This window comes from Neomonachus schauinslandi, chromosome 9 (assembly GCF_002201575.2).
Source record: "Neomonachus schauinslandi chromosome 9, ASM220157v2, whole genome shotgun sequence".
Classification (NCBI taxonomy): Eukaryota; Metazoa; Chordata; class Mammalia; order Carnivora; family Phocidae; genus Neomonachus; species Neomonachus schauinslandi.
In genome coordinates, this window is record NC_058411.1 from 52,006,920 (window position 1) to 52,032,362 (window position 25,443).

General features: G+C 35.6%; 1 protein-coding gene across 2 annotated transcripts in view; it reads right to left on the reverse strand.

Moving 5' to 3' along the window:
- Positions 1–386: 386 nt before the first annotated feature.
- Positions 387–25,443, reverse strand: part of TOGARAM1 (TOG array regulator of axonemal microtubules 1) — an 81,795-nt gene continuing 56,738 nt past the window's right edge. The window contains exons 12-20 of one of the 2 annotated variants that reach the window (XM_044918427.1): positions 20,672–20,777; positions 19,368–19,603; positions 18,802–18,960; positions 14,458–14,584; positions 13,115–13,233; positions 6,873–7,062; positions 4,826–5,045; positions 2,158–2,244; positions 387–1,532 (exon numbers count right to left, since the gene is read on the reverse strand). In XM_044918427.1, the coding sequence (XP_044774362.1) occupies positions 1,279–1,532; positions 2,158–2,244; positions 4,826–5,045; positions 6,873–7,062; positions 13,115–13,233; positions 14,458–14,584; positions 18,802–18,960; positions 19,368–19,603; positions 20,672–20,777 (1,498 nt within the window). In that variant the 3' untranslated portion in view covers positions 387–1,278. The remainder of the gene's footprint in view (positions 1,533–2,157; positions 2,245–4,825; positions 5,046–6,872; positions 7,063–13,114; positions 13,234–14,457; positions 14,585–18,801; positions 18,961–19,367; positions 19,604–20,671; positions 20,778–25,443) is intronic. The other variant, XM_044918428.1, reaches the window with a different exon arrangement.

Here is a 25,443-nt window from a genome sequence, read left to right on the forward strand (position 1 = left end):
AAGCCAAATACATCAGAAAACCACTCAGTGACACAAGAAATGAAAAAGAATGAGGATAGTTCACAACTGTAATAAAGTGATCATTGAGTAAACTATGACACAGAACCATAGATTTTTAGAACAAGATAGAACCTTAAAAATCACCTAGTCTAGTCCTCACATTTTAGAGATTGGAACACTAAGAACCAGACCTGGCAAGTGACTTGCCCAAGGTCATATGGCTAATTTCCTCTAAAGCTAGAACTATAACCCAGGTCTATTGTTAGGTCAATAGAGATAGGTCATTATTATATCAAGTATACCAAGTGAAGGTCAATATTATAATATATATATTTTTTATTTTAACATATTTGGAAGGTGGAAAAATAGGACACCTCTCACACATCTACAGAAATAAATCCTTTTATTTTTATAACATTCCTTTTCTTTTTATGATGCATACAGTACTTATAGCCCAAGAATTCTGAGAAAAGCTATAGAAGACCTGGCACTATTTTTGAGAATTACACAACTGGGCAGCAAAATAACACCTTTATAAATGTTGGGACATATAGAAATAAAATTTAGTGTTTGCAAACAAAAATAGGTAAGTTACATTCAACACGTTTTCTTTAACGTGCATTTAAAATGTTTAAGCATTAAACTTTGGTCATCATGCTTCATTATAACTTGTTAAATTTCACAATGATGTAGATGATTTAACCCAAATGGTAAGCATATATATCACATTAACACAATAGCAAAAGCAAGCTAATACTGCACAATCATATTAGCAGACTGATTTCAGAAATACATGTTTTTCACAAATAGCACACAACAGTTAGTTTGTGATAACATAGTTCAATGACTTTTCTTTCATTTCATAAAATAAGGCTGAGAAATGAGACATAGCAGAACATGATTACATAATAAAAAGTATATTTTTAATTACAAATCTAATTGTACATACAGGGCAATGAATTGTGGTTTCTTATAGAATAGTGCAAATGAGCAGGACGTTCCTCAAAAATAATATAATTGGATTAATTCCTTGTACCTCAGATTTCATGAATATTAGGTTATATTAATTATTTTAGGTTTTTGTGTGATGGGTACAAGTGGTAGGGTTGATATAGGGCAGATGTGTATTCATTGGCTGCAAATACAAATAGCCATTGACTTAATTTACCAGATGAGAAGTGCAGGCACTGAAAATGTAACTTTAAAAAAGTTCCATTTGTCATCATGTAAACAATTTTCTTCATCATACTATATTTCATCAAAGATTCATAATTCATTTCATATTGTCATATCGAGCAATTCTTCTAAACTCTTTTTGATATGTGGTGGTTGGGATGCAGCCTGATTTAACAGATTCTGACCCATTTGTGCAAAAAGTGCTTTTGATAATTTAGCTGTGGCTGTTCGTATATTTCCTCCAGCTCCAGGCAAAGAGCCACTATTTGTCATGTTCCCTAAGAGATGCCATAAAACAACCAACACTTTCTGTTCTGTGGCATGGGGCTTCCTTTGATAAAGTTCCATAACAATATCTGAAACATAAAAATATAGTAAATAGTGAAGTTTCCAAAAAAATAAATTCACGTTTGGCTAATTAAAAAGCATACAAAATATACTAAGCTTCTTCCTGATGCCATTTGTCATAAAATGTCAGGCATTTTAAAGAAAAGTAGGGTCAGAAACTTTCCTCCCAAAGAAGGTATCTTTAAGTATTAGAATTCTATATATGACAACTTAGTTCAGGCAAAAGTAGTAAACACAGGAATTAAACCCAAAATTCATCTAGATGTTTTCCAAATGTAGTTAAATAAAAACATACATTTTTAACTCACTGACCTTTTATCAAACACATCATTTGAAATGGTTTTCCAAGTGCACCAAATTGACTTTAATGTCTTTTTATTTTTTCTATATTATTTCTACTGACAGGAAGACTAAAATACTTACTGGGAAAAAAAAGGATAAAATTCTTAAAAAAAACTTTGGGGGGTAAAAGTCTTAAAAGGTTCTCATATGGATGATTATGCAATTTATTTCTACATTGTGGGTAATGATATTGAATTTGGTAGTTATCCCAAAATTAAATTGAAATGCCTATCAGTTTATCCTTAAGTTAATAAAATATTTCTTTAGAAATAGCAATTAAAAAATACTTACCAGCAAGCTTTTCAGTCATATCCTGTTTTGCTTTTCCATTTAAAAACTGAGCTTTTGTGCAAAATGGCTGTAGAAGTAAGTAATTGTCTAAACAAAAAGAATAATACAGACATATAAAGAATTATGAGATCTTATTTTTCCATTACATAGAATTGAAAGGAAAATATATTCATGCAAATGAATGCAAATGTTAAAAATTTTTAAATCTATGCAATCACTACTTAACATTATTTATAAAACCTTAATAGAATAATATTCTTATAGCAAATAAGATATAAAAATACCTCTGAGTATTAAAAGAGCTATCATATGGTATAAAAAAGCAAAAGAATTGCCCATCCCCTGGCATCTTATTCCAAAAAATAGAATATAGGTTTATCAAAAACAAACAAAAATAGAAAAAAAAATTGTTTTGCGGGTAGTTTTTGTCCTTACTGATTTTTTCAAAGTTTTAATTTTGTAATAATTATAGATTCATGGGATGTTGCAAAGGTCCTGTGTACGTTTCACCAAAGGTTGTATCTTACATAATTATAGTACACATCAAAATAAGGAATTTGACATTTATACAGTCCATGTGCATAGTTCTCATCTGCATCATTCACATATTTGTTAATTTTTGGAGTTTTTTTTTATAAGCTCTACACCCAATGTGGGGCTTGAACTCATGATTCGGAGATCAAAAGTCACGTGCTCTACCGACTAAGCCAGAAGGTGCCCCTACCTGTGTATAGTTCTATGTCATTTTATCACATGTGTAGATTTGTGTAACGATCACTGCAATTAACATACAGAACTATTCTATCACCACAAAGATCTCCCTAGTCACATCCAACCCCTCCTCCCTAGCTGCCCCTAAACGCTGATAACCACTAACCTGTTTTCCATCTCCATCCATAAATTTTATCATTTTGAGAGGGTTATACAAACAGAATCCTACAGCATGGGACCTTTTGGGACTGTCTTTTTTCACTCAGCATAATACCCTTTAGATTCATCCAAATTGTTGTGTGTATCCATAATACTACATTTTTAAAAAAAAAAAATTTTATTTATTTATTTTACAGAGGGAGAGACAGCGAGAGAGGGAACACAAGCAGGGGGAGTGGGAGAGGGAGAAGCAGGCTTCCTGCTGAGCAGGGAGCCTGACACAGGGCTCAGTCCCAGGACCCTGGGATCATGACCTGAGCCAAAGGCAGACGCTTAACAACCTGAGCCACCCAGGCGCCCCCATAATACTACTTTATTACTAAGTAGTATTCTACGGTATGGAGGTATCACAAATTTTTTCACTATTAACCCACTGAATTACATTTAGGTTGTCTGCAGTTTTTGGCTATTGCAAATAAAGCAGCTATGAACAATAGTGTACAGGTTTTTGGATGGAAGTGAGTTTTCATTTCTCTGGAATAAATGCCTATGGATGCAACCGATGGGTTATATGACAAGTGCAGGTTAGTTTTTCTAAGAAATTGCCAAACTATTTTCTACAGTGCCTACACCGTTTTATTTACATTCTCACCAGCAATGTAGCACAGATTCAGTTTCTCTGAAATCTTGTTAGCGTTTGGTGTTGTCACTCTTTCTAATCTTAGCTGTCCTAATACTTGCTATATATAACCTGAATGTCTGTGTCCTCCAAAATTCATATGTTGAAACCCAATCCCCATTGTTATGGCATTTGGAGGTGAGGCCTTTGGGAGATGATTAGGTCATGAAGATGGAGCCCTTATAAATGAATGGGATTAGTACTCTTTTATAAAAGATGCCCTAGAAAGTTCCTATCATGTGATGACACAAACAGAAGATAGGGCCATCTAGGAACCAGAAAGTGGACCCTCACCAGACACCAAATCTGCTGGCACCTCGACCTTGAACTTTCCAGCCTCCAGAACTGTGAGAAATAAAAGTTTGTTTTCACGCCATCAAGTCTGTAGTAGTTTGTTGTAGCAGCCCTAACAGACTAACATATTTGTGTAGTGATCATGGTCTTAACTTGAATTTTACATTTCCCTAATGACTAGGGATGTTGAACAGCTTTTCATGTGTTTATCTGCCGTCCATATATTCTCTTCAGTGAAATGTTTCTTCATGTCCTTTGCCCATTTTTTAATTGATTGTTTATTTTAATATTCAGTTTTGAGAGTTCTTTATAAACTCTAAATTCTTCCTCATATATGTGGTTTGCAAATACTCTCTCCCAATCTGTAGTATTTCTCTTTATGTATTTAATAGGGTCTTTTGCAGAGCAAATGTTTTTAATTTTGATGAAGTCTAATTTATCAGCTTTTATGGATCATGCTTTTAGTGTCACGCTAACAACTCTTCACCAAGCCCTCAGGTCCTAAGGATTTCTACCTATGTTATCCTTAAAAGTTTACAGTGAAGTTTTACATTTAAACCTAAGATCCATTTTAAGTCAATTTTGCATCAGATGTGAGACTGAGGTGGAAAAAAGGAACTGAAAAGTCAAAAATAAAGGAAGATAAAGTCAATTTAATGGGACATATTTAATCTCTAGAAATAATTTAAAATATTACTGAGAATATCACAACATTAAATGACAAATATTGACTATGATTTCAACATTATAAAAAAAAACGTGTAGAATCAGAAAGTACAAAAGTAAAGTCAAAGTAATTTGAGTGCCAAAGTAAAGATTTCTTACCTACATGCTGACTCAGTGCCTGAACAACATTTGTGGCGGCAGCATAGATGCCTGGATTCTTTGAATTCAGATTGTTATCTACTATTGCTGGAATTAGCATGTTGATTATAGGAGATAAGTTGTCTCTAAGCAAAGGAATCATTTTGTGCATTGTTTCTAGAGCCACCAGATTTACTTTACTATTGGAATCATGAAGTCGAGATTTAAAAGCATCAAAGATCTGAAAGTAAATTGGTAAATTATTTAAAGTGAAATAATGTTTATAGCTATTTAAATTCTTTTTGGCATTCTATAGTATTTATCCTATTAATATACTGTTTAAAAACATACACACAACATCTTATTTAACCTGAACTTAGATAATAGGAATTTTATATAAATTTGGATGTTAAATCTAAGTCTCAAATCTTCTTATAGCAAAAAGACAAGTCTTCAAAGATCACCCAAAAAGACATACTAATAAATTAAGGCTGAAAAATTTAGCTTGGTAGGAAGATGACTGGCTTACTGTAAATGGGATAAAAATGCTATGTTTTGGAAGGTACAATTTAGCTTAGCTAACTCTAAGAACTCAAGAAAAGTTTCTATTTTTATCACTATTCATAACAATTAGACATGTAAGTTTTACTGTAGAGATCTGATTTAGTTTCAGTTTAAGTGTCTTATGAGAATTTTATATGAAAGTTCAGAGTTAAATTTTTATTATTACCTCTTAACCTGATTACTTTAACAATTATTCCTTACTCTTTAGAATTCTTAACTTTCATAAGCTTAAGATATATTAAGGGAATGATAAGCAAATCTTTAGTCACAACAGGTGAGTGAAGAGCTATTCTGTGAGGCTAAGATATATATATATATATATATATATGTGAGGCTAATATATATATATATATATATCTAATATAAAAACTATGAAAGTTAATATATATATACATAAAATTTTTCATGGTAAGAATAGCCTTCCCAAGAGATTTATTTTTACTCAAAATTAAGAGACAGCACTATTGGAATTAAGAGTAGTTATGGTATGTTGGCCAAGTTTAATGTATAGAAATACAAATTTTAAATGGAATTTAGTTAATAAATTACCAATGGAATTAACTGAACTAACACTGAAGAAGCATAAATCATCTATGTTCATTTATTACTATCTCCTTTTCTATTGCTTATTATCTTCCTAGGGGTTGGTATATAAATTAGTATGTACAAGATTTCTAATCTACATATAAAAATTTTAGTATCTATTCTTAAGTAATATCGAGCTCTTAAATGTCCTGGTTCTTTTTTTTTTTTTTTTTTTAAAGATTTTATTTATTTATTTGACAGAGAGAGACACAGCGAGAGAGGGAATACAAGCAGGCGGACTGGAAGAGGGAGAAGCAGGCTTCCCGCTGAGCAGGGAGCCTAATGCGGGGCTCGATCCCAGGACCCCGGGATCATGACCTGAGCCGAAGGCAGACGCTTAACGACTGAGCCACCCAGGCGCCCCAAATGTCCTGGTTCTTAAAATATTTACTGATTCACGCAACATTAATTTACTGAATGTCAGGTTCCAAGAGCTCTGAGAATACAGAGCTTTCAAGAAGTTACCACCTAGTGGGAGAATTCAGACAAGTAAGCAGCTATTTTTTTAATTTTTTCCCAATTACTTTGAATTGTTCTACAATGCTTTTAACACAGCAAAACCTAAGCAATCTATTCTTCTAATTTTAACATTTTAAAATAATACATGTAAGGTACTAAGATTTAGGGCAATTTCTTTTTATTTATTTATTTTTAAAGATTTTATTTATTTACTTGAGAGAGAGAATGAGAGAGAGAGAGAGCACATGAGAGGGGGGAGGGTCAGAGGGAGAAGCAGACTCCCTGCTGAGCAGGGAGCCCGATGCGGGACTCGATCCCGGGACTCCAGGATCATGACCTGAGCCGAAGGCAGTCGCTTAACCAACTGAGCCACCCAGGCGCCCGATTTAGGGCAATTTCTTATACTAATGAGCTGTTAGCTACATATTGAAAATGAAAATTAATTTTGACAGTTCATTACCTTCACAATGTTTACAACAACCAGTTCTTGATTGTTTTCAGTATCCGATAAAAGCTGCTTAATCCCATTAATGCGATCACGGAAATCTTTTGCATTTAATAAACTGGTTATGACTTTAATGTATTCAGCACTTTCTAAGGAATTGCGGGGAACTGATTTTCTGGTGATGTCATGAATTTCAGTTACTTCTCTAAAGTCAAAGAAAGGTAAATTTAATTTCATTATTAATTTCCTATAAGAAACATAAACATAACAAATAGTTCTTATTACATATTTATTTTTCAAAAATTCACAAAGTGATCTAACCCAGAGCCACAATACCTGTGTTGGGGGTCCCTAAAATCTCCCCTGAGTTTGGTGATTTGCTACGAGGACTCACAGGATTCAGCATGTAGTTCTCCTCACAGCTAAGATTTATTACAGAAGGATACAAAGCAAAATCAGCAAAGGGAAAAAGTGCAGGGGTCAAAGTCTGGTTGAAACTAGATATAAGCTTCCAAGAGTCCCAGTGGAATCACACAAGACAAATTTATTATTACTCCAGTATCAACTCGTAACAACACATCTGAAATGTTGTCTACCAATGAACCTTATTAGAGACTCAATGCTCAGGCTTTTTTTTTGTTTTTTTTTTAAGATTTTATTTATTCATTTGAGAGAGAGAGAGAGAATGTGCAGTAGGGAGAGGGAGAATCTGAAGCAGATTCCGCACTGAGTGCAGAGCCTGACTTGGGGTTCAATCCATAATCATGATGACCTGAGACAAAAGCAAGAATCAGATGCTTAACCAATTGAACCACCCAGGCACCCCTCAATGCTCAAGGTTTTTACTGGGAGTTGGTCATGATTGGTCCTCTGCCTAGGATATACTGAAATTCTAGGCTCCCAGAAGGAAAGCAGGTCTTCAGCATAAACCACATTGTTTGCCCAAATAATTGTGGTACAGTAAACTATTCTTATCAGTTAAGGAACAGTGGCAATCCTCCTTAAATCCTAGTTCCCAGATGCCAACCGGGGCTCACCTTGTAAGTAAGATTTTCCAAAAATAGTCTCAGGCCTGCTATGTTAACTCAAATTATCCATGTGAATTTGCATGAGAGAACTAAAATCTTGACTCTAGCAGGACTTACTATTTCAATGACTTACTATTACTAGCATCTTGTTTTTTATTGTTATAAAGGGGTGACTCAATATAGCAGATGAATGATCCCTTTGAAACTAAAGTGTCATGCAAATTGACAGGTCTTTTTTTTTTTTTTAAGATTTTCATTTATTTTTGTGAGAGAGAGAGAGAGCACAAGCAGAGGGGAGAGGGAGAGGCAGAGAGAGAGGGAGAAGCAGGCTCCCTGCTGAGCAGGGAGCCCAATGCAGGACTCAATCCTAAGACCCTGAGATCATAACCTGAGCCAAAGGCAGACACTTAACCAAATGAGCCAACCAGGTGCCCTCAAACTGACAGGTCTTAAAGACAATGGTAAGAGTTGCCAGTTACCATTTCTCTGACTACCAGTATTAAAAATGGTGCTGAAGTTGTCTTAAGAGCACTGATTAATGAATGACTCAGGATCATCCTAAAAGTAGACACAAGATGGTGATCTACAACGTAGATCTTAGTTAGATGTATCTATTCATTTTTTTTTTTAAGATTTTTTATTTATTTATTTGAGACAGACAGAATGAGAGAGACAGAGAGCACATGAGAGGGGGGAGGGTCAGAGGGAGAAGCAGGCTCCCTGCCGAGCAGGGAGCCTGATGCGGGACTCGATCCCGGGACTCCAGGATCATGACCTGAGCCGAAGGCAGTCGCCTAACCAACTGAGACACCCAGGCGCCGTATTCATTATTTTTAATTTGCTTAAATAAATCGATCTGAGGTTAATTTGTGAAATGATTAATTCTATACAATGAGAAAAATAGAAGATTAAATTTATATTTAAACTGAGAAGTATATGATACATAAAAGGTGAATAAATGAAAAGAGTAAAAAAGAACACTTCAAGAAGCCATCTAATTACTGAAACTTATGGGGCTCCTGGGTGGCTCAGTCGTTAAGCGTCTGCCTTCGGCTCAGGTCATGATCACAGGGTCCTGGGATCGGGCCCCACATCGGGCTCTCTGCTAGGTGGGAAGCCTGCTTCTCCCTCTCCCACTTGCCCTGCTTGTGTTCCCTCTCTCACTATGTCTCTCTCTGTCAAATAAGTAAATAAAATCTTAAAAAAAAATAATAATTACCGAAACTTGTGTTTAAAGATGGCTTTTTTGTTATTTAAAACAAAATGGATTTGATAGTAAAATAACAGTGAATATACCTTAGGGTATACGACAAAAACCAGACATGCGCGCGCACACACACACACACACACATATACACACACATACCTCAATCAATCAATTCAAAAGAAGGCAGGACAAGAGACTCATTTTAGACATAAAGACACCTGCAAATTGAAAGTGAGGGGACGGAGAAACATTTATCATGCAAATGGATATCAAAAGAAAGACGGAGTAGCAATACTTATGTCAGACAAACTAGATTTTAAACTGAAGACTGTAACAAGAGATGAAGAAGGGCACTATATCATAATAAAGGGGCTATCCAAAAAGAAGATCTAACAATTGTAACTATTTATGCCCCCAACTAGGGGGCACCCAAACATATAAAACAATTAATAACAAATATAAAGGAACTCATTGATAATAATACAATAATTGTAGGAGACTTTAACATGCCACTTACAACAATGAACAGATTATCTAAACGGAAAATAAACAAGAAACAATGGCTTTGAATGACACACTGGACCAGAAGGACTTAACAGATACATTCAGAACATTTCTTTTTTTTTTTTTTAAAGATTTTATTTATTTATTTGACAGAGCGAGGCAGCGAGAGAGGGTACACAAGCAGGGGGAGTGTGAGAGGGAGAAGCAGGCTTCCCGCGGAGCAGGGAGCCCGACGCGGGGCTCGATCCCAGGACCCTGAGATCATGACCTGAGCCGAAGGCAGACGCCTAACGACTGAGCCACCCAGGCGCCCCCATTCAGAACATTTCATCCTAAAGCAGAATATACATTTAAGTGTACATGGGACATTCTCCAGAATAGATCACATACTAGGTCATAAATCAGGCCCAAACAAGTATAAGTAGATTGAGATCATACCGTGCATATTCTCCTACCACAATACTATGAAACTTGAAGTCAACCACAAGAATAAATTTGGAAAGACCACAAATAGATGGAGGTTAAACAACATGCTACTAAACAATGAGTGGGTCACCAGGAAATCAAAGAAGAAATAAGAAAAATACATGGAAACAAATGAAAATGAAAATACAATGGTCCCAAACCTTTGGGATGCAGCAAAAGCGGTCATAAGAGGGAAGTATATAGCAATACAGGCCTACCTCAAGAAGCAAGAAAAATCTCAAATAAACAACCTAACGTTACACCTAAAGGAGCTACAAAAAGAACAAAGCCTAAAGTTAGCAGAAGGCAAATAATAAAGATTAGAGCAGAGATAAATGATACAGAAACTAAAAAACCAATAGAACACATCAATGAAAGCAGCAGTGGTTTTCAGAAAAAATTAATAAAATTGATAAATCCCTATCCAGACTTATCAAAAAAAAAAGGACCCAAATAAATAAAATCATGAATGAAAGAGGAGAGATCACAACCAACACCAAAAAAATACAAACTGTTATTTTTTTTTAAATATTTTATTTATTTGAGAGAGAGAGAGAGAAAAAGAGAGTGAGCATGAGCAGGGGGGAAGGGCAGAGGGAGAGGGAGAAGCAGACTCCCCGCTGAGCAGAGCCCCGGCCACCCAGGCACCCCAGAAATACAAACAATAATAAGAGAATATTATATGCCAACAAGTCAGGCAATCTGGAAGAAATGGATGCATTCCTAGAAACATTTAAACTACCAAAACTGAAACAGGAAGAAATGGAAAATTTGAACAGACCCATAACCAGCAAGGAAATTGAATCAGTAATCAAAAATCTCCCAAGATATAAAAGTTCAGGGCCAGGTGGCTTCACAAGGGAATTCTACCAAACATTTAAAGAAGAGTGAATACCTATTCTCAAACCATTCCAAAAAATAGAAAAGAAAGGAAAACTTCCAAATTTATTCTATGAGACCAGCATTATCCTGATTCCAAAACCAGACAAAGTCTCCACTAAAAAAGAGAACAATAGGTCAATATTTCTCATGAAATGGATGTAAAAATTCTCAACAAAATACTAGCAAATTGAAACCAACAGTACATTAAAAGAATCATTCACCATGATCAAGTGGGATTTATTCCTGGGCTGCAAGGATGGTTCAGTATTCACAAATCAATCAATGTGATACACCACATTAATAAAACAAAGGATAAAAACCATATGATCCTTTCAATAGATGCAGAAAAGGCATTTGACAAAGTACAGCATCCATTCATGATAAAAACCCTCAAGAAAGTAGGTTTAGAGGGAACATACCTCAACATAATAAAGGCCATATATGAAAAACCCACAGCTAAAATCATCCTCAATGGGAAAAAACTGAGAGCTTTTCCTCTATGATCAGGAACAAGACAGGGATGTCCACTCTCACCACTGTTATTTAGATTAGAACTGGATGTCTTAGCCTCAGCAAGCAGACAACAAAAAGAAATAAAAGGCATCCGAATTAGCAAGGAAGAAGTCAAACTTCCACTAGTTGCAGATGACATGATACTTTATATAGAAAACCCAAAAAAATCCACAAGAAGTTGCCAATTGATAGATGAATTCAGTAAAGCTGCAGGATACAAAATCAATGTACAGAAATCTGTTGCATTTCTATACACCAATAATGAACAGCAGAAAAAGAAATTAAGAAAACAATCCCATTTACAATAGTACCAAAAACCATAAGATACCTAGGAATAAACCTAACCAAACAGGTAAAAGATCTATACTCTAAAATCTATAAAACACCCAAGAAAGAAATTAAAGATGACACAAAGAAATGGAAAAAAAGAAAAAAAGAAAGAAAGAAATGGAAAAACATTCCATTCTCATGGGTTAGAAGAACTAAGACTGTTAAAATGTCTATACTACCCAAAGCAATTTACACATTTAATGCAAATCCTATGAAAATACCAACAGCATTTCTCACAGAGCTAGAACAAACAACCCTACAATTTGTATGGAACCACAGAAGACCCTGAAAAGCCAAAGCAACCTTGAAAAAGAAAAGCAAAGCTGGAGGCATCATGACTCTGGACTTCCAAGTTATATTACAAAGCTGTAGTGATCAAAACAGTATGGTACTGGCACAAAAACTGACACATAGATCAATGGAACAGAATAGAAAACCCAGAAATGAACCCACAACCAAAGGGTCAACTAATCTTCGACAAAGCAGGAAAGAATATTCCATGGGAAAAAGATGGTGTCTTCAATAATTGGTGTTGGAAAAACGGGGCAGCAACATGCAAAAGAATGAAATTGGACAACTTTCTTTCGTTTTCTTCTTTTTTAAAGATTTTTATTTATTTATTTGCAGAAAGAGAGAGAGAGCGTACAAGCAGGGGGTGCAGAAGGCAGAGAGAAAGGGAGAAGCAGGCTCCCTGCTGGGCAGAGAACCCAACATGGGGTTTGATCTCAGGACCCTGGGATCATGACCTGAGCAGAAGGTAGATGCTTAACCAAGTGAGCCACCCAGGCACCCCTAAAAAAATATATTTAAAAAAAATTATATAATCAATCTATTACATGTTAAACAGTATAAACAGGTTACAAAATTATATACATAATTATATTTATAAAAATTTTAAGAGTAGTCTTTTTGTGGTTGGTGGTACTATGGGGTGATTGGTTAATTCTTCTTTTAATGTTTGGATTTTCTAAAGTTGTTTTTTTTTTCCCCTAACCATAATTATATATTACTTTTATAATCAAGGGGGAAAAGTAAAGGCTAAAAATTAAAACAAAATTAATCAGAGTTGTCCAACACAGACCTAATATTGACAAGTTCAATAGCACTAAAGCTTTAATAATGTTAAGTGCATGTAAAAGCGAGTTGCTGTGAATATATAACTGTCTTATTAAGTATAATTACCTCACACTTTCTAAGTTCTTACCAACTTTTAAAACTCCATTAAGTTTTGACAAATACCCCTGGGATAGTTCATAAAAACATCCAAAAGAGACTACTATCACTAGGGAGTAATTTATCTAATGATGTGGACTACCAAATGATCCTACCTTTCAGCTGAATTGAAAGCATCTCTAGAAACAGATGATGACCTTGTATTTCCAACAGTGCCAGTATGAGATCGTCTTCCTTTTGCTGAAGGAGTATCTAGTGGTATCTCTCCTAAGCCCTTTAAGTAATATAAAGAAAGGCAGTGTAATAAAAGTCTTAAAACCAGTTAAGTGAAATAATTTATACAATGTAATTTTCATAGAAGTCATTATTGATCTTTTTATAAGTGAACACATCTTAATAATCAGCTATGCTTATGCTTTAAAGGGTATCAATACATAAAATACCTTCTAATTAGTAATAAATTAACCAAATATGTGATCAACTAATAGGAAATTATATTGGCTGGGTAAAACTGTTGAATAAAATTTTAAAAATTAATATGCTATATTTTATAACTACTCTTAAACCTTAAAATCTACAGAGAAAATATGAACACATTACATAAATAATGAATTCCTATGCAACACTAGGATGAGAATAAACACGTCGATAAGAACTATTTAAAAATACTTGTACTTGAACTGACAAATACAAACCACCTCAGTTCAGTAAGATAATTATTTACATGGTTATTTTAATTATTTCTATATGAATTAAGCTAAAGCCTTTAAGATCAATAAGCAGAAGAAAATGCTCTAAAATGTATATTGCCATACATCTTTGAAATACTGTCCTTTCATAAATGAATCCTTTATCCAAGATTAGCAGTGAGGAGTAACATAAATTACCATAAAAAAATTCTACATTATTAAACATATTTTTGCAAAAAAAAAATGGATTACTTTTTATAAGTTACTTTTCACATTTTATTTTACTTGATATTCCCTCAGTTACTCATTACAGACATGTCTGAATCTCCCATTATCTACCGGGATTAAATAAATGGGGCTTCCCCTCAAGGAGCTCCCAATCAATGTTCTGCAGTGTGATAGGAACTCTAATAGTGGAATATGCAAGGTAAATAAAGCAGGAACCAAGCATGATGAACATCACTATCCTTATCCTATAAAAATAAAAAATTCACGTTAAAGAAATGAAGTGATGTACCTAATATTATATAGTTGTTTAATTCTCAAACCCAAGTCTTGAATCAAATCCAAGTCTTATAACTCCAATAAACCACACTATATTCTACCAAATATCAAGCTTCTGTTCAATAAGCACTTACTGACACTACCAATGTCTACTCCAAGTTTTTCAACTGCTGTTGTTGAAATGCTACTGTAGCTATATTCGGAATGATTAACAGAGAAATAATCATAGAAGCAATTACTTCCACCTTTACCTTCCTTGTACTTTGCTTTTAAAGATGTTTACAAATTAAACTTTTTCCACATACCTTTTGCCGTAAGCTTTTAACAGATTCCTTAATATATGGCAAATCTTTGGATGGGACATATTTTTCAAGCATTTTATCGAAGTTTGGATGACACATCATAAGGAAAAGCATTTTTCGACCATAGTACCTATGGACATTTGAGAGATATGCAAATAATTTTATATACCTTAATAAACTCAGTTTCTATCCTTAGATGCAATTTTTTTTAATAGAAAAAACCTGTCAATATCAAGATTGTCATCCCTATTTTATTTTATTTTATTTAAAGATTTTATTTATTTATTTGACAGAGAGAGACACAGTGAGAGCAGGAACACAAGCGGGGTTGTGGGAGAGGGAGAAGCAGGCTTCCCGCCGAGCAGGGAGCCCGATGCGGGGCTCAATCCCAGGACCCTGGGATCATGACCTGAGCCGAAGGCAGATGCTTAACAACTGAGCCACCCAGGCGCCCCTGTCATCCCTATTTTAAACAAGCCACTGAAATGTAGTTATACTAACTGAACTGGAGTATAACATTCTCCTGTCCCTCACCTTTATTTTTTTTTTTTTTTTGGTTTATAAAAAACCCACTTTATTTTTTTTTTCTGGATTATTCACCTGTTCTTTCTTGTTTTTTGTTTTTTATTATGTTATGTTAGTCACCATACAGTACCTCATTAGTTTTTGATGTAGTGATCCATGATTCATTGCTTGTGTAGAACACCCAGTGCTCCATCAATACGTTCCCTCCTTAATACCCATCACCGGGCTAACCCATCCCCCCACCCCCCTCCCCTCTAAAACCCTCCGTTTGTTTCTCAGGGTCCACAGTCTCTCATGGTTCGTCTCCCCCTCTGATTTCCCCCCCTTCATTTTTTCCCTTCCTTCTCCTAATGTCCTCCATGCTATTCCTTATGTTCCACAAATAAGTGAAACCATATGATAATTGACTTTCTCTACTTGACTTATTTCACTTAGCATAATCTCCTCCAGTCCCATCCATGTTGATGCAAAAGTTGGGTATTTATCCTTTCTGATGGCTGATTAATATTCTATTGTATATATGGACCACATCTTTATCTATTCGTCTGTTTGAAGGGCATCACGGCTCTTACCACACTTGGGCTATTGTTGTCCCTAACCTTTAAAAAACACTATAGCTTCAGATCTTCAAATCTCTTCTTGGAGAGCCAAATGTTTGAATTCTATTTTTCAGGCACCCTTGGGTCCATATCAAGGCTGGTATTTGGCAGAACTGTGAGTTAGAAGAAGTCTGTCTTTATCCTGGGCTCCTTGCTCACTGGGCAAAAGGTTGCTGGTGAAAGGTGTTCTGACCTAAGTCAACCTTCCCTAGGTTCTGTATTTCCTGTATTTCTTACCCTCACTATTTTTCCCCCCTGCCAAAACCTATCTGGGTTCCAAATCTTCAAAAACCTATTCTCTGCTACCTAAAACATACCCAAAGTTAGTTGGTAAATCATGGATGATATATAATGAATGTGTAATGCTCTCCAAACTAAGTTTTTTTTTTAATGGTAGTATATAAATTTAAAAATAATTCTTTTTTTAAAAAATAATTCTTTTTAGGATAAAACCTTAAGCCAAGATATCATTGTGATAGAACCACAGATATCATGGGTATTGGAGATATTTTTGGATAGAGGGATCTTATAGTACCTTATAATTATACCATATTACTATTCTTCAAAGAGGCTTGGCCCTAAAATTAATTAGTTATGCTTTTTCTTACAACTTGGAATATATGGGACTAGGATGAACCAGAAAAGGCAAGTCTTGCAAGGTAGGGAGAAGGTACAGAATGATCTCAGGAGTATGTGTATCAATCAGGCTCCTTCAACTGTAATGGAATTATAGAAAGGGAGGTAGGTAGTATCAGAAAATAAAAATTACTGTTCTCTCCTCAGAATCAGAATAAGGTTACCCCTTGATAAGTAGTTCATAATCAGTTATAGTTTCAAAGATGATTATAACTTTTAGCCCAGAACATTAAGGACTGTAGGTCCATCACAGGCCTTAATGATATGAGAATGGCTAAAACAAACAAGTAAACAAGCAATAGGGACACTAAATGTGAGAAATAGTAAAACTATAAAGTTGTAACCATTTTATAATTTTAAAACTTCAAATAAGAAATGACAAAATGGATTAGAAGAATTACCATGTCATTAAGGAAAGGTTAAGATGTATATACAACAACCATTATGAATCTTTTTTTGTCCCTAACTAGTTTATTATGATCCAAAGCCTAAATTGTTTTGAACTTTACTGTGGTATACATAACTTCCAAAATGGCTCCCCAAAGAGCAGGACTGCTCTAATACCTACAATTTGTAAATATGAGATATAACTTCCAGGATTATGTTATGTTATGTTATATGGTAGAGTTGACTCTAAGATACAGAGATTTTCTGGGTGGACCTAATCTAATCATACAGGTCCTTAAAAGCAGAGAGCTTTCTATAGCTGGTAGCAGAAGAGGAAATCAGAGAGCTTCTAAGCACAAGGGGGATTCACCATACTTTTGCTGGGTTGAACATGGAGGGGGCTGCACAAGAAGGAATTCGGGTGACCTTAAGGAGCTGAGAGAGGACCCTGGTTGAAAACCAGCAAAGAAATAGAGACCTAAGTCCTATAACTACAAGCAACTGAATTTGGCCAACAACCAAAATGAGTTTGGAAGCAAATTCTTCTATAGAACATCTAGATAAGAGCTCAGCATTATCATTACCTTGATTATAATCCTGGAAGACCCCAAGCAGAGAAAGCAGTTGAGCCATGCAAGACTTCTAACTTAAAGAACAGTAAGCTAAAAAAGTCTGTGTTGCCTTAAACCACTATGTTTGTGGTAATTTGTTACACAAGCAATAGAAAATGAATACATTGACTTTCTATATTAGCTTCTGGTATAATGATTTCCATAAGATTAACTCTAGTTACCTAAAGTCATGGATACATTTGTCTTAAAATGTTAATTTTATAGCCTTTTTTTTTTTTAAAGATTTTATTTATTTATTTGACAGAGAGAGACACAGTGAGAGAGGGAACACAAGCAGGGGGAGTGGGAGAGGGAGAAGCAGGCTTCCCGCCGAGCAGGGAGCCTGATGCGGGGCTTGATCCCAGGACCCTGGTATCATGACCTGAGCCGAAGGCAGGTGCTTAACGACTGAGCCACCCAGGTGCCCCAATTTTTTTTTTTTAATTTTATTTATTTATTTGACAGAGAGAGACACAGCAAGAGAGGGAACACAAGCAGGGGGACTGGGAGAGGGAGAAGCAGGCTTCCCGCGGAGCAGGGAGCCCGATGTGGGGCTCGATCCTGGGTCTCGATCCCAGGATCCTGGGATCATCACCTGAGCTGAAGGCAGACGCTTAACAACTGAGCCAGCCAGGCGCCCCTCAGGTGCCCCAATTTTATATCCTTCTTTACTTTAGTCTCTATGAACTCAGGACCCTCCCTCCCACTTTTAATCTATCTTCATATGTAACTGCCATAAATTTTTAGGTTTTATATGGGACATTATCAATCACCTAGTCCCACCTTCCTAATTTTACATACGAGAAAACTTAGGCTAACAGACGTTAGGTAATTTGCTTAAGGGCAAAAAGTGATTGGGGCTAGGAATTGAACCTAGGCTCTTGACTATATCCAAAATTTCTGTGACCAATACAGCAAGGGGCAGCTGGCTGGGTCAGCTGATGGAGCACGTGACTCTTGCTCTTGGGGTTGTGAGTTCGAGCCCCATGTTGGGGTTGGGCACAGAGTTTACTTAAAAAAAAAAAAGTTACCAATACAGTAATGTACCATCCACATCTTAATTCTTTTGTCATTTTTCTCTTAACCTTCATAGAATTGTTCTTCAAGTACAGCAATCAGAAATTTATGGGATTTTCTAAGTGCAGCTATCTCATGTTTCAGGAGACAATATGTTATCCATTTCGCTTCCTGTATTTTTCATGTGCACCTATTTCCTTGATTTCACCTGTTTGCTTGGAAAATATATCATTTCCCCTAAGTGCATTACCTTACATTTGCCCACAATGAAGTTCTTCTGCCACTTTTCTGCCCACTCATATAGTCTTGTGCCGTTTTCATGCAGTTCATCCCTGTGACATAGCATCTCACTACCCAGAAGTATGTAGTGTCATCTGTAAATTTGGAGAATTCACTGTGCACTCCCTCAAGATCATTTACAAATTGGTTAAATAAGTCCATCTGTCCCAGCACCAATCCCTGGGGATCCCACTTGTCCATTTAGAAAAAATGTTTACTCTTTTTTAACCTTTGCTGCCTACTTTTAACCCTTATCCTAACAGATACGGCAAATATTATTGGCAGCTATTCACCTGGTTTCTTGTGAACTGTCCTGAGCAAACTTGGCAGCAGCTGGTAATATCCGGTCAGCCATATCCTTTGTTCCAGATAAAATACGTTCTGGTTCCATAAATCCCACAACATCTGATAAGTGCTGGGCTGTACATCTCCTTACTGCAATGTGTAAATGGCTACAAGGAAACATGATCAATTGAAACAAAGTTGATGTATGAACTATTTACCAAAGACATACCTTTAAAGTTAAATGATTAAACTATTCCTAACCCTCAACAATCATCCTTGGAAACTAAAATGACAAATTACATTAGTTACCCATCCCCAAGAAGTTAAAAACAAAACAAAACTCATAATCACTGACGTTTATTTAGTTCCAGATCTATGAATATAAGTAAAATTATGAGAATAACAGCATTATTTTCCTTGTATGCTCTGTACCTAATATGATGTTTATCACATAAGAATTATTTGTTTTTCGACTAAAATAATACTGAAGTTTGCTTGTGTTTTTCCTACATCCCAGACTGCAAACAATTGTATTTTTAGTTTAAGGACATATCAAGATTATTTCAAATATTACCTTTGTCCTCCATTGATAAGAGAAACAATTGCACGTGCAGGAGTTACATTACTGACCATAGCTCTCAGTGCTTTGTCAACATCTTCTCTTATAAATGTATTTGATTCTCCAGCCTTGTGCAACAAAACTTTTACTGTAGTATCTAGTTCTTGATCCATGTTTTTTTTCAGGTAAGTGAAAAGATCACTTAAACAGACCACAGCAGCACGAGAAACTCCAGAGCGTAAATTTTTCACCTAAAAAAAATTTCCAAAATGTACATTTTGCTGATATTCTGAAAGAAAATCAGTAATAATGACCTTGAAACCAAATTTACTATTAAAGTAACATGTTTTAATACATATTATCTATGTCCTAAAAATTAACATTTAATAAAAATTTTTAAAAGTTGCAAAGTAAGGTATGAGCTACTTTTTTTTTTTTAAATAAAATCTATCCTTGATGTGGGGCTCGAACTCATGACCCTAAGATCAAGAGTTGCATGCTCTCCTGACTGAGCCAGCCAGGAGCCCCATATAGGAACTACTTGTAACTACATATAAGCCTACTTATTTTTTAAACAATTTTTTTTTTTTTTTTTTTTTTTTTTTAAGATTTTATTTATTTGCGAGAGAGAGAGAATGAGAGACAGAGAGCATGAGAGGGAAGAGGGTTAGAGGGAGAAGCAGACTCCCCGCTGAGCAGGGAGCCCGATGCGGGACTCGATCCCGGGACTCCAGGATCATGACCTGAGCCGAAGGCAGTCGCTTAACCAACTGAGCCACCCAGGCGCCCCTATAAGCCTACTTATATCATTTAGTACAGAGGTATTCTTTTTTTTTTGAGAGAGAGAGCACAAGAGGAGGGTAGGGGCAGAAAGAAAGAAAGAGAAACTTAAATAAGCTCAACCCTCAGTGTGGAGCCCCATGTGGGGCTCAATGTCACAACCCTGAGATCATGACCTGAGCCAAAATCAGGAGTTGGATGCTCAACCGACTGAGCCACCCAGACGCCCCTAGTACAGAGATTTTTTTTTTTTTTTTTTTTAAAGATTTTATTTATTTATTTGACAGAGAGAGAAACAGCGAGAGAGGAAACACAAGCAAGGGGAGTGGGAGAGGGAGAAGCAGGCTTCCTGCAGAGCAGGGAGTCCGATGCGGGGCTCGATCCCAGGACCCCAGGATCATGACCTGAGCTGAAGGCAGACGCTTAACGGCTGAGCCACTCAGGCACCCCCAGAGATATTTTTTAAAGGTCAAATTAACATGGCATATTTATTCTTTCTTATCCAAACAATCCTTAACTCAGCTGAAAAATAAGTTTACCTCTTGAACCACTGCAAAATTTGTTTCATGCAACTTTGTGTTCAATATTTCAGAATGAAAAGCAGCTAAGCACCTAATAAAATTCAGTCCTTCAATTTTCTTCTCCCTATGGGAAAAAGAAACAAATGACAAAATCACTTATTAAATGGGGCTCAACTGGAACAGGATCTCAGATGTCTTCTTTTGTCGTATGAAATACTGCCACTGAGGAGATGTTGCTTATTTTTCCATATCATTTAGGAATTTCAAATAAAAAATATGTAAAGTTTTATTTGCTCCAATAGTTCTCTTTCATGATTCAAAAGATCTTTTAAGAGCTAAAATCACCATTGACATCACACTAAGTTCATGCTTCGTAAATAAAAAGAAATATTTCCTCCCTAGTAATAAGAATGTCATATTCTTTCTAGAGAACAGAAGGGAAAGGAATGGCAAACAAAAGGTGAGGGAAGCAATACAACAAAAATGGAAGGAGAAAAGTAACTACCTTATTGGCAAATATATAATCCAACAGCAGAAAACCACCAACAGATGGTTCTGTAATTTGTATTTTTCTTTCATTATCTGACCTAATGAGCCAGAGAAGGGTAGGTGGATACTAACAAGAGAGTGGGATTCAAGTGGGATTTAGGTATAACATTTCCAACGTGATGATTTTCATCTTATAGGTTTGAAAAATGAGAGCCAAAATTAGTTTCCTTAGTAATATTGTAATATTTCCTTAGGTAATATAGATGGCAGTCATTTTTTTAAACATTTACATTCCCTGAATGAATTATGGAAAACTCAGAGAAAAGAAAAGACCTAAGAATCCAAGGTAGCAAGAGTAAACCTATTTAAATAGCTGTCTGGTTCAAAATCCTCATTTTTTTGGATAAGCATAAAAAAACAATTAATTTAAATGCAGAAACAACCCAATTCTATACACACAAATAACAGTACAGTCAAGAGAGAGGGAGGCAGGAAAAGAAATTAAGAAAAAGTGGCTAAAATTTTTCCAAATTTGATTCAAACTATAAACTCTCAGATCTAAGAACAACCCCAAACAGATAAAAAAAAAAGCACAACATGGAACATCATAATCAAATTGCTAAGAGAGGTGTTAAAATAAAATATAAGGTCAGGTAGCAATATTAAAAATAAAGCAGTATAAGAAGATGGGGAAAAGAACACTATTTTAGTTAAAGTCATGAGAGAAGGCTTCTCTGAGGAGGTGACATTTGACAGATACCTGCATGAAGAGAAAGAGGAGACACTGGAAGAATGTTTAAAGAATTAAGTACAAAGATCTTGAGGCATAAATGAGCTTGGGGTGTTCAGGAAATAGCCCAATGGCTAGAGTGGGTAAGTAAGGCAGAGCATCCATCCCCCTGTAGGGGATGAGGCTACAGAAAGAGGCAAGGGACAGAAAATGAAGGACTTTGTAAGCTATAAAAAAGTTTAACAATTTTTTTCTAGTGTTCTAGGGGGCCACCGGAGGGTTTTGTGGGGAGGAATCCCACGTTCTGATTTGAGATTTAACAGTATCACTCTGGCTGTTGTATGAGGTGAGCAATCATGGAAGCATGCAAACCAGTGATGACACTACTACAGCCAGGTGTGGCTTGGACGACAGGATCAGCAGCCGAGATAAATTCTGAAAATAAAGGAACTGATGGGATATAAAGAAATGATAAAAAGTCAACACTGACTTGGTATGAACAACTAAATATCCATGGCAGAGTTATTAACTAAGATGATGAACACCGAGGTAGAAGCAGATTTGGGATTAGGAGGGGGGGAAATAAAAACTTGTTTTAAAGATTTTTACATCTATGTTCATGAGATATTTTTTATCTCAGTCTGTAGTTCTTTGTATGGTTTTGGTATCAGGGTGATACTGGCCTCAAAGAATAAGATGGAAGTACTCCAGCCTCTTCAGTGTTCTAAGTTTGTGTAGAATTGATTTCTTCCTTAAATGTTTGGTATAATTCACTAGCAAAACCATCTGAGCCTGGAGTTTTCTTTGTGGAAGTTTTAAATACAATGTCAATGTCCTTAATACGTATTGGATTATAGAGGTTAGCTAATTTTTTGTTTTGTTTTTAGTGAGTTTTGGTAGTTTGTGTCTTTCAGAGAATTTATCCATTTCACTAAGTTGTTAAATTAGTGGGCATAAAGCTGTTTATCATATCCCTTTATTGTTTGTTTAACAGCTATATGATTAGTAATGATGTTTATTCCCTCATTCCTGATATGGTAATTGTTTTTTTCTCTTATTTTGCTTGATCAGTCTGATCACAGGTTTATCAATTGATCTTCTCTAAGAACCTGCTTTTGCTTTCACTGATTTCCTGTACTGTTTTTTTTCTATTTTCTTGATTTCTAGTGCAATCTTTATTATTTCTTTTCTTTAATTATTTTGGGCTTCATTTGCTCTTCTGTTTGTAGTTTAAGGTGAAAGCTGAGGTCACTGATATAAAATGTTTCTTCTTCTGTAATATAGGTGTTATGGTGCTATAAATTTCCCTCTAATTTAGCTGCATCTCATAATTTTCATGTTTCATTCTTAATTTCATTAAATTCAAAATACTTTGGGGGTGCCTGGGTGGCTCAGACACATGATCTTGGCTCAGGTCTTGATCTCAGGGTCATGAGTTCAAGCCCCACATTGGGCTCCATGCTGGGCATGGAGCCTACTTAAAAAAAAAAAAAGGTTAAAAAATACTTTCTAATTTCCCTTTTGATTACTTTCTTAGATCCATGAGTTGCTTCTAAGTGTGCTAGTTTCAAGACATTTGGAGATTTTCCAGGTATCTGTTCCTAACTTCTAATTTAATTCCACCATAGTCAGAGAACAAAATTTGTATAATCTGAATCCTTTTAAATTACTTATTTTATGTTCCAAAATATTTTTCTTGGTAAATGTTCCTTACGGACTCAAAAAGAATGTAAATTCTGCTATTTTAGGTGGAGTATTCTATAAATGCCAATTAGGTCAAGTTCGTCAATCATGTCATTCAAGTCTTCTATATCCTCAATGATTTTCTTTCTTCTAGTTCTATCAATTAATGAGAGATGGTTGTTGAAGTTCCAACTGTAATTGTGGATTTATTTATTTCTTCTTGCAGTTCTACCAGTTTCTGCTTAATGTATTCTGAAGCTCTGTATAGGATAAATAAAATCAGGATCACTTGATGAATTGACCTTTTTATCATTATCATTATAAAATGACCCTTTTTACTCCTAATGTGAAATACAGAATTCTAAGATGGCACCCATGATTCCTGCCCCCTGGCATATACCACCTCATAATACCCTCCCCTTGAGTGTGACTATAAGGGGATATTATTTCCCTCAATCATGTTACATTATATGGCAAAAGGGGTTTTGCAAGTTGTCCTACAGCTCACTGATTCTCTGTTTATGTCTTTCCTCTAGTTTCTTCAACACATGGAATAGAATTATAACTATAGCTATAATGTCCTTGTCTACTAATTCTATCATGTGTATCATTTTTGGATTGGTTTCAATAGTTGTCTTTTTTTTTCTTCTCATTATGGGTTGTATTTCCCTGCTGCTTTGCATGCCTGGTAATTTTTTATTGGATGTCAGTCATTATGCATTTTACCTGAGATATTTCTGTATTCCTAAATTATTTTTGACCTTTGCTCTGGGATGGAGTTAGGTTATTTGATAAGTTTGATCCTCTTAGGCCTTGCTTTATATTTTGTTGGGCAGGGCCAAACCAGTCTTTAGCCTAAGGTTTATTTTTCCACACTAAGAAGCAAAACTCTTTTGAGTTTTCTACTTGACACCCTGTGAATTATGAGGTTTTCCACTGTGCTGATGGGAATAATAAGTATTCAGGGACTGTTCCCTGTAACTTCATTCTAGCTCTGGCTTCAGGTAATTTATTTATATTTATGCCCTGACTAGTATTCAGCTAAATATTTGAGAAGAATCCTCTGAAGGTCTCCAGAGTTCTTTGTGAAGCTCCATCCTCTCTGGCATTCTGCCTTGCAAACTCTAGTTACCTTGGCATCCCCAAACTCCCAGCTCCATTTCCATCTCTGCTGGTATTTACATAGTTTTCCCTTCTTTGAGCTGTAACCTGGAAACTCTGCAGAAGGTTAAGCGAGGGCAATTATAGAGTTCACCTTGTTTGTTTCCTGTCTCTCAAGGATCACTAATTTTCATTGCCTACTGAGGAATATTTTGAAAACCACTGTTTCATATATTTTGTATGGTTTCTTTAGTTCTTTCAGATGTGTAGGCAAATCTTATGCCTGTTAACCCACCTTGGCAGGAAGTGGGAAATCAAGAGTTCTATTTTGGATATGTTAAATTTAAAATGTCTATAAGCATCAAAGTGAAAATGTCAAGCAGGCAGATGGATTATAAGTTTAGAGCTCAAGAAGATACCTAGAATTGAGACATATATTCAGTTGAATATAATCTTTTAGGAAAGGGGTTGGCAAACTATGACTCACAGACCAAATCTGACCCCATCAGAAATTTTTTTTTTTTTTAAAGATTTTTTATTTATTTATTTGACAGAGAGAGACATAGCGAGAGTAGGAACACAAGCAGGGGGAGTGGGAGAGGGAGAAGCAGGCTTCCCGTGGAGCAGGGAGCCCGATGTGGGACTCGATCCCAGGACCCTGGGATCATGACCTGAGCCGAAGGCAGACGCTTAACGACTGAGCCACCCAGGCGCCCCCCATCAGAAATTTTTATAAGTAAAGTTTATTGGAACATAGCTATACCTATTTCTTTTCTTACTATCTAAG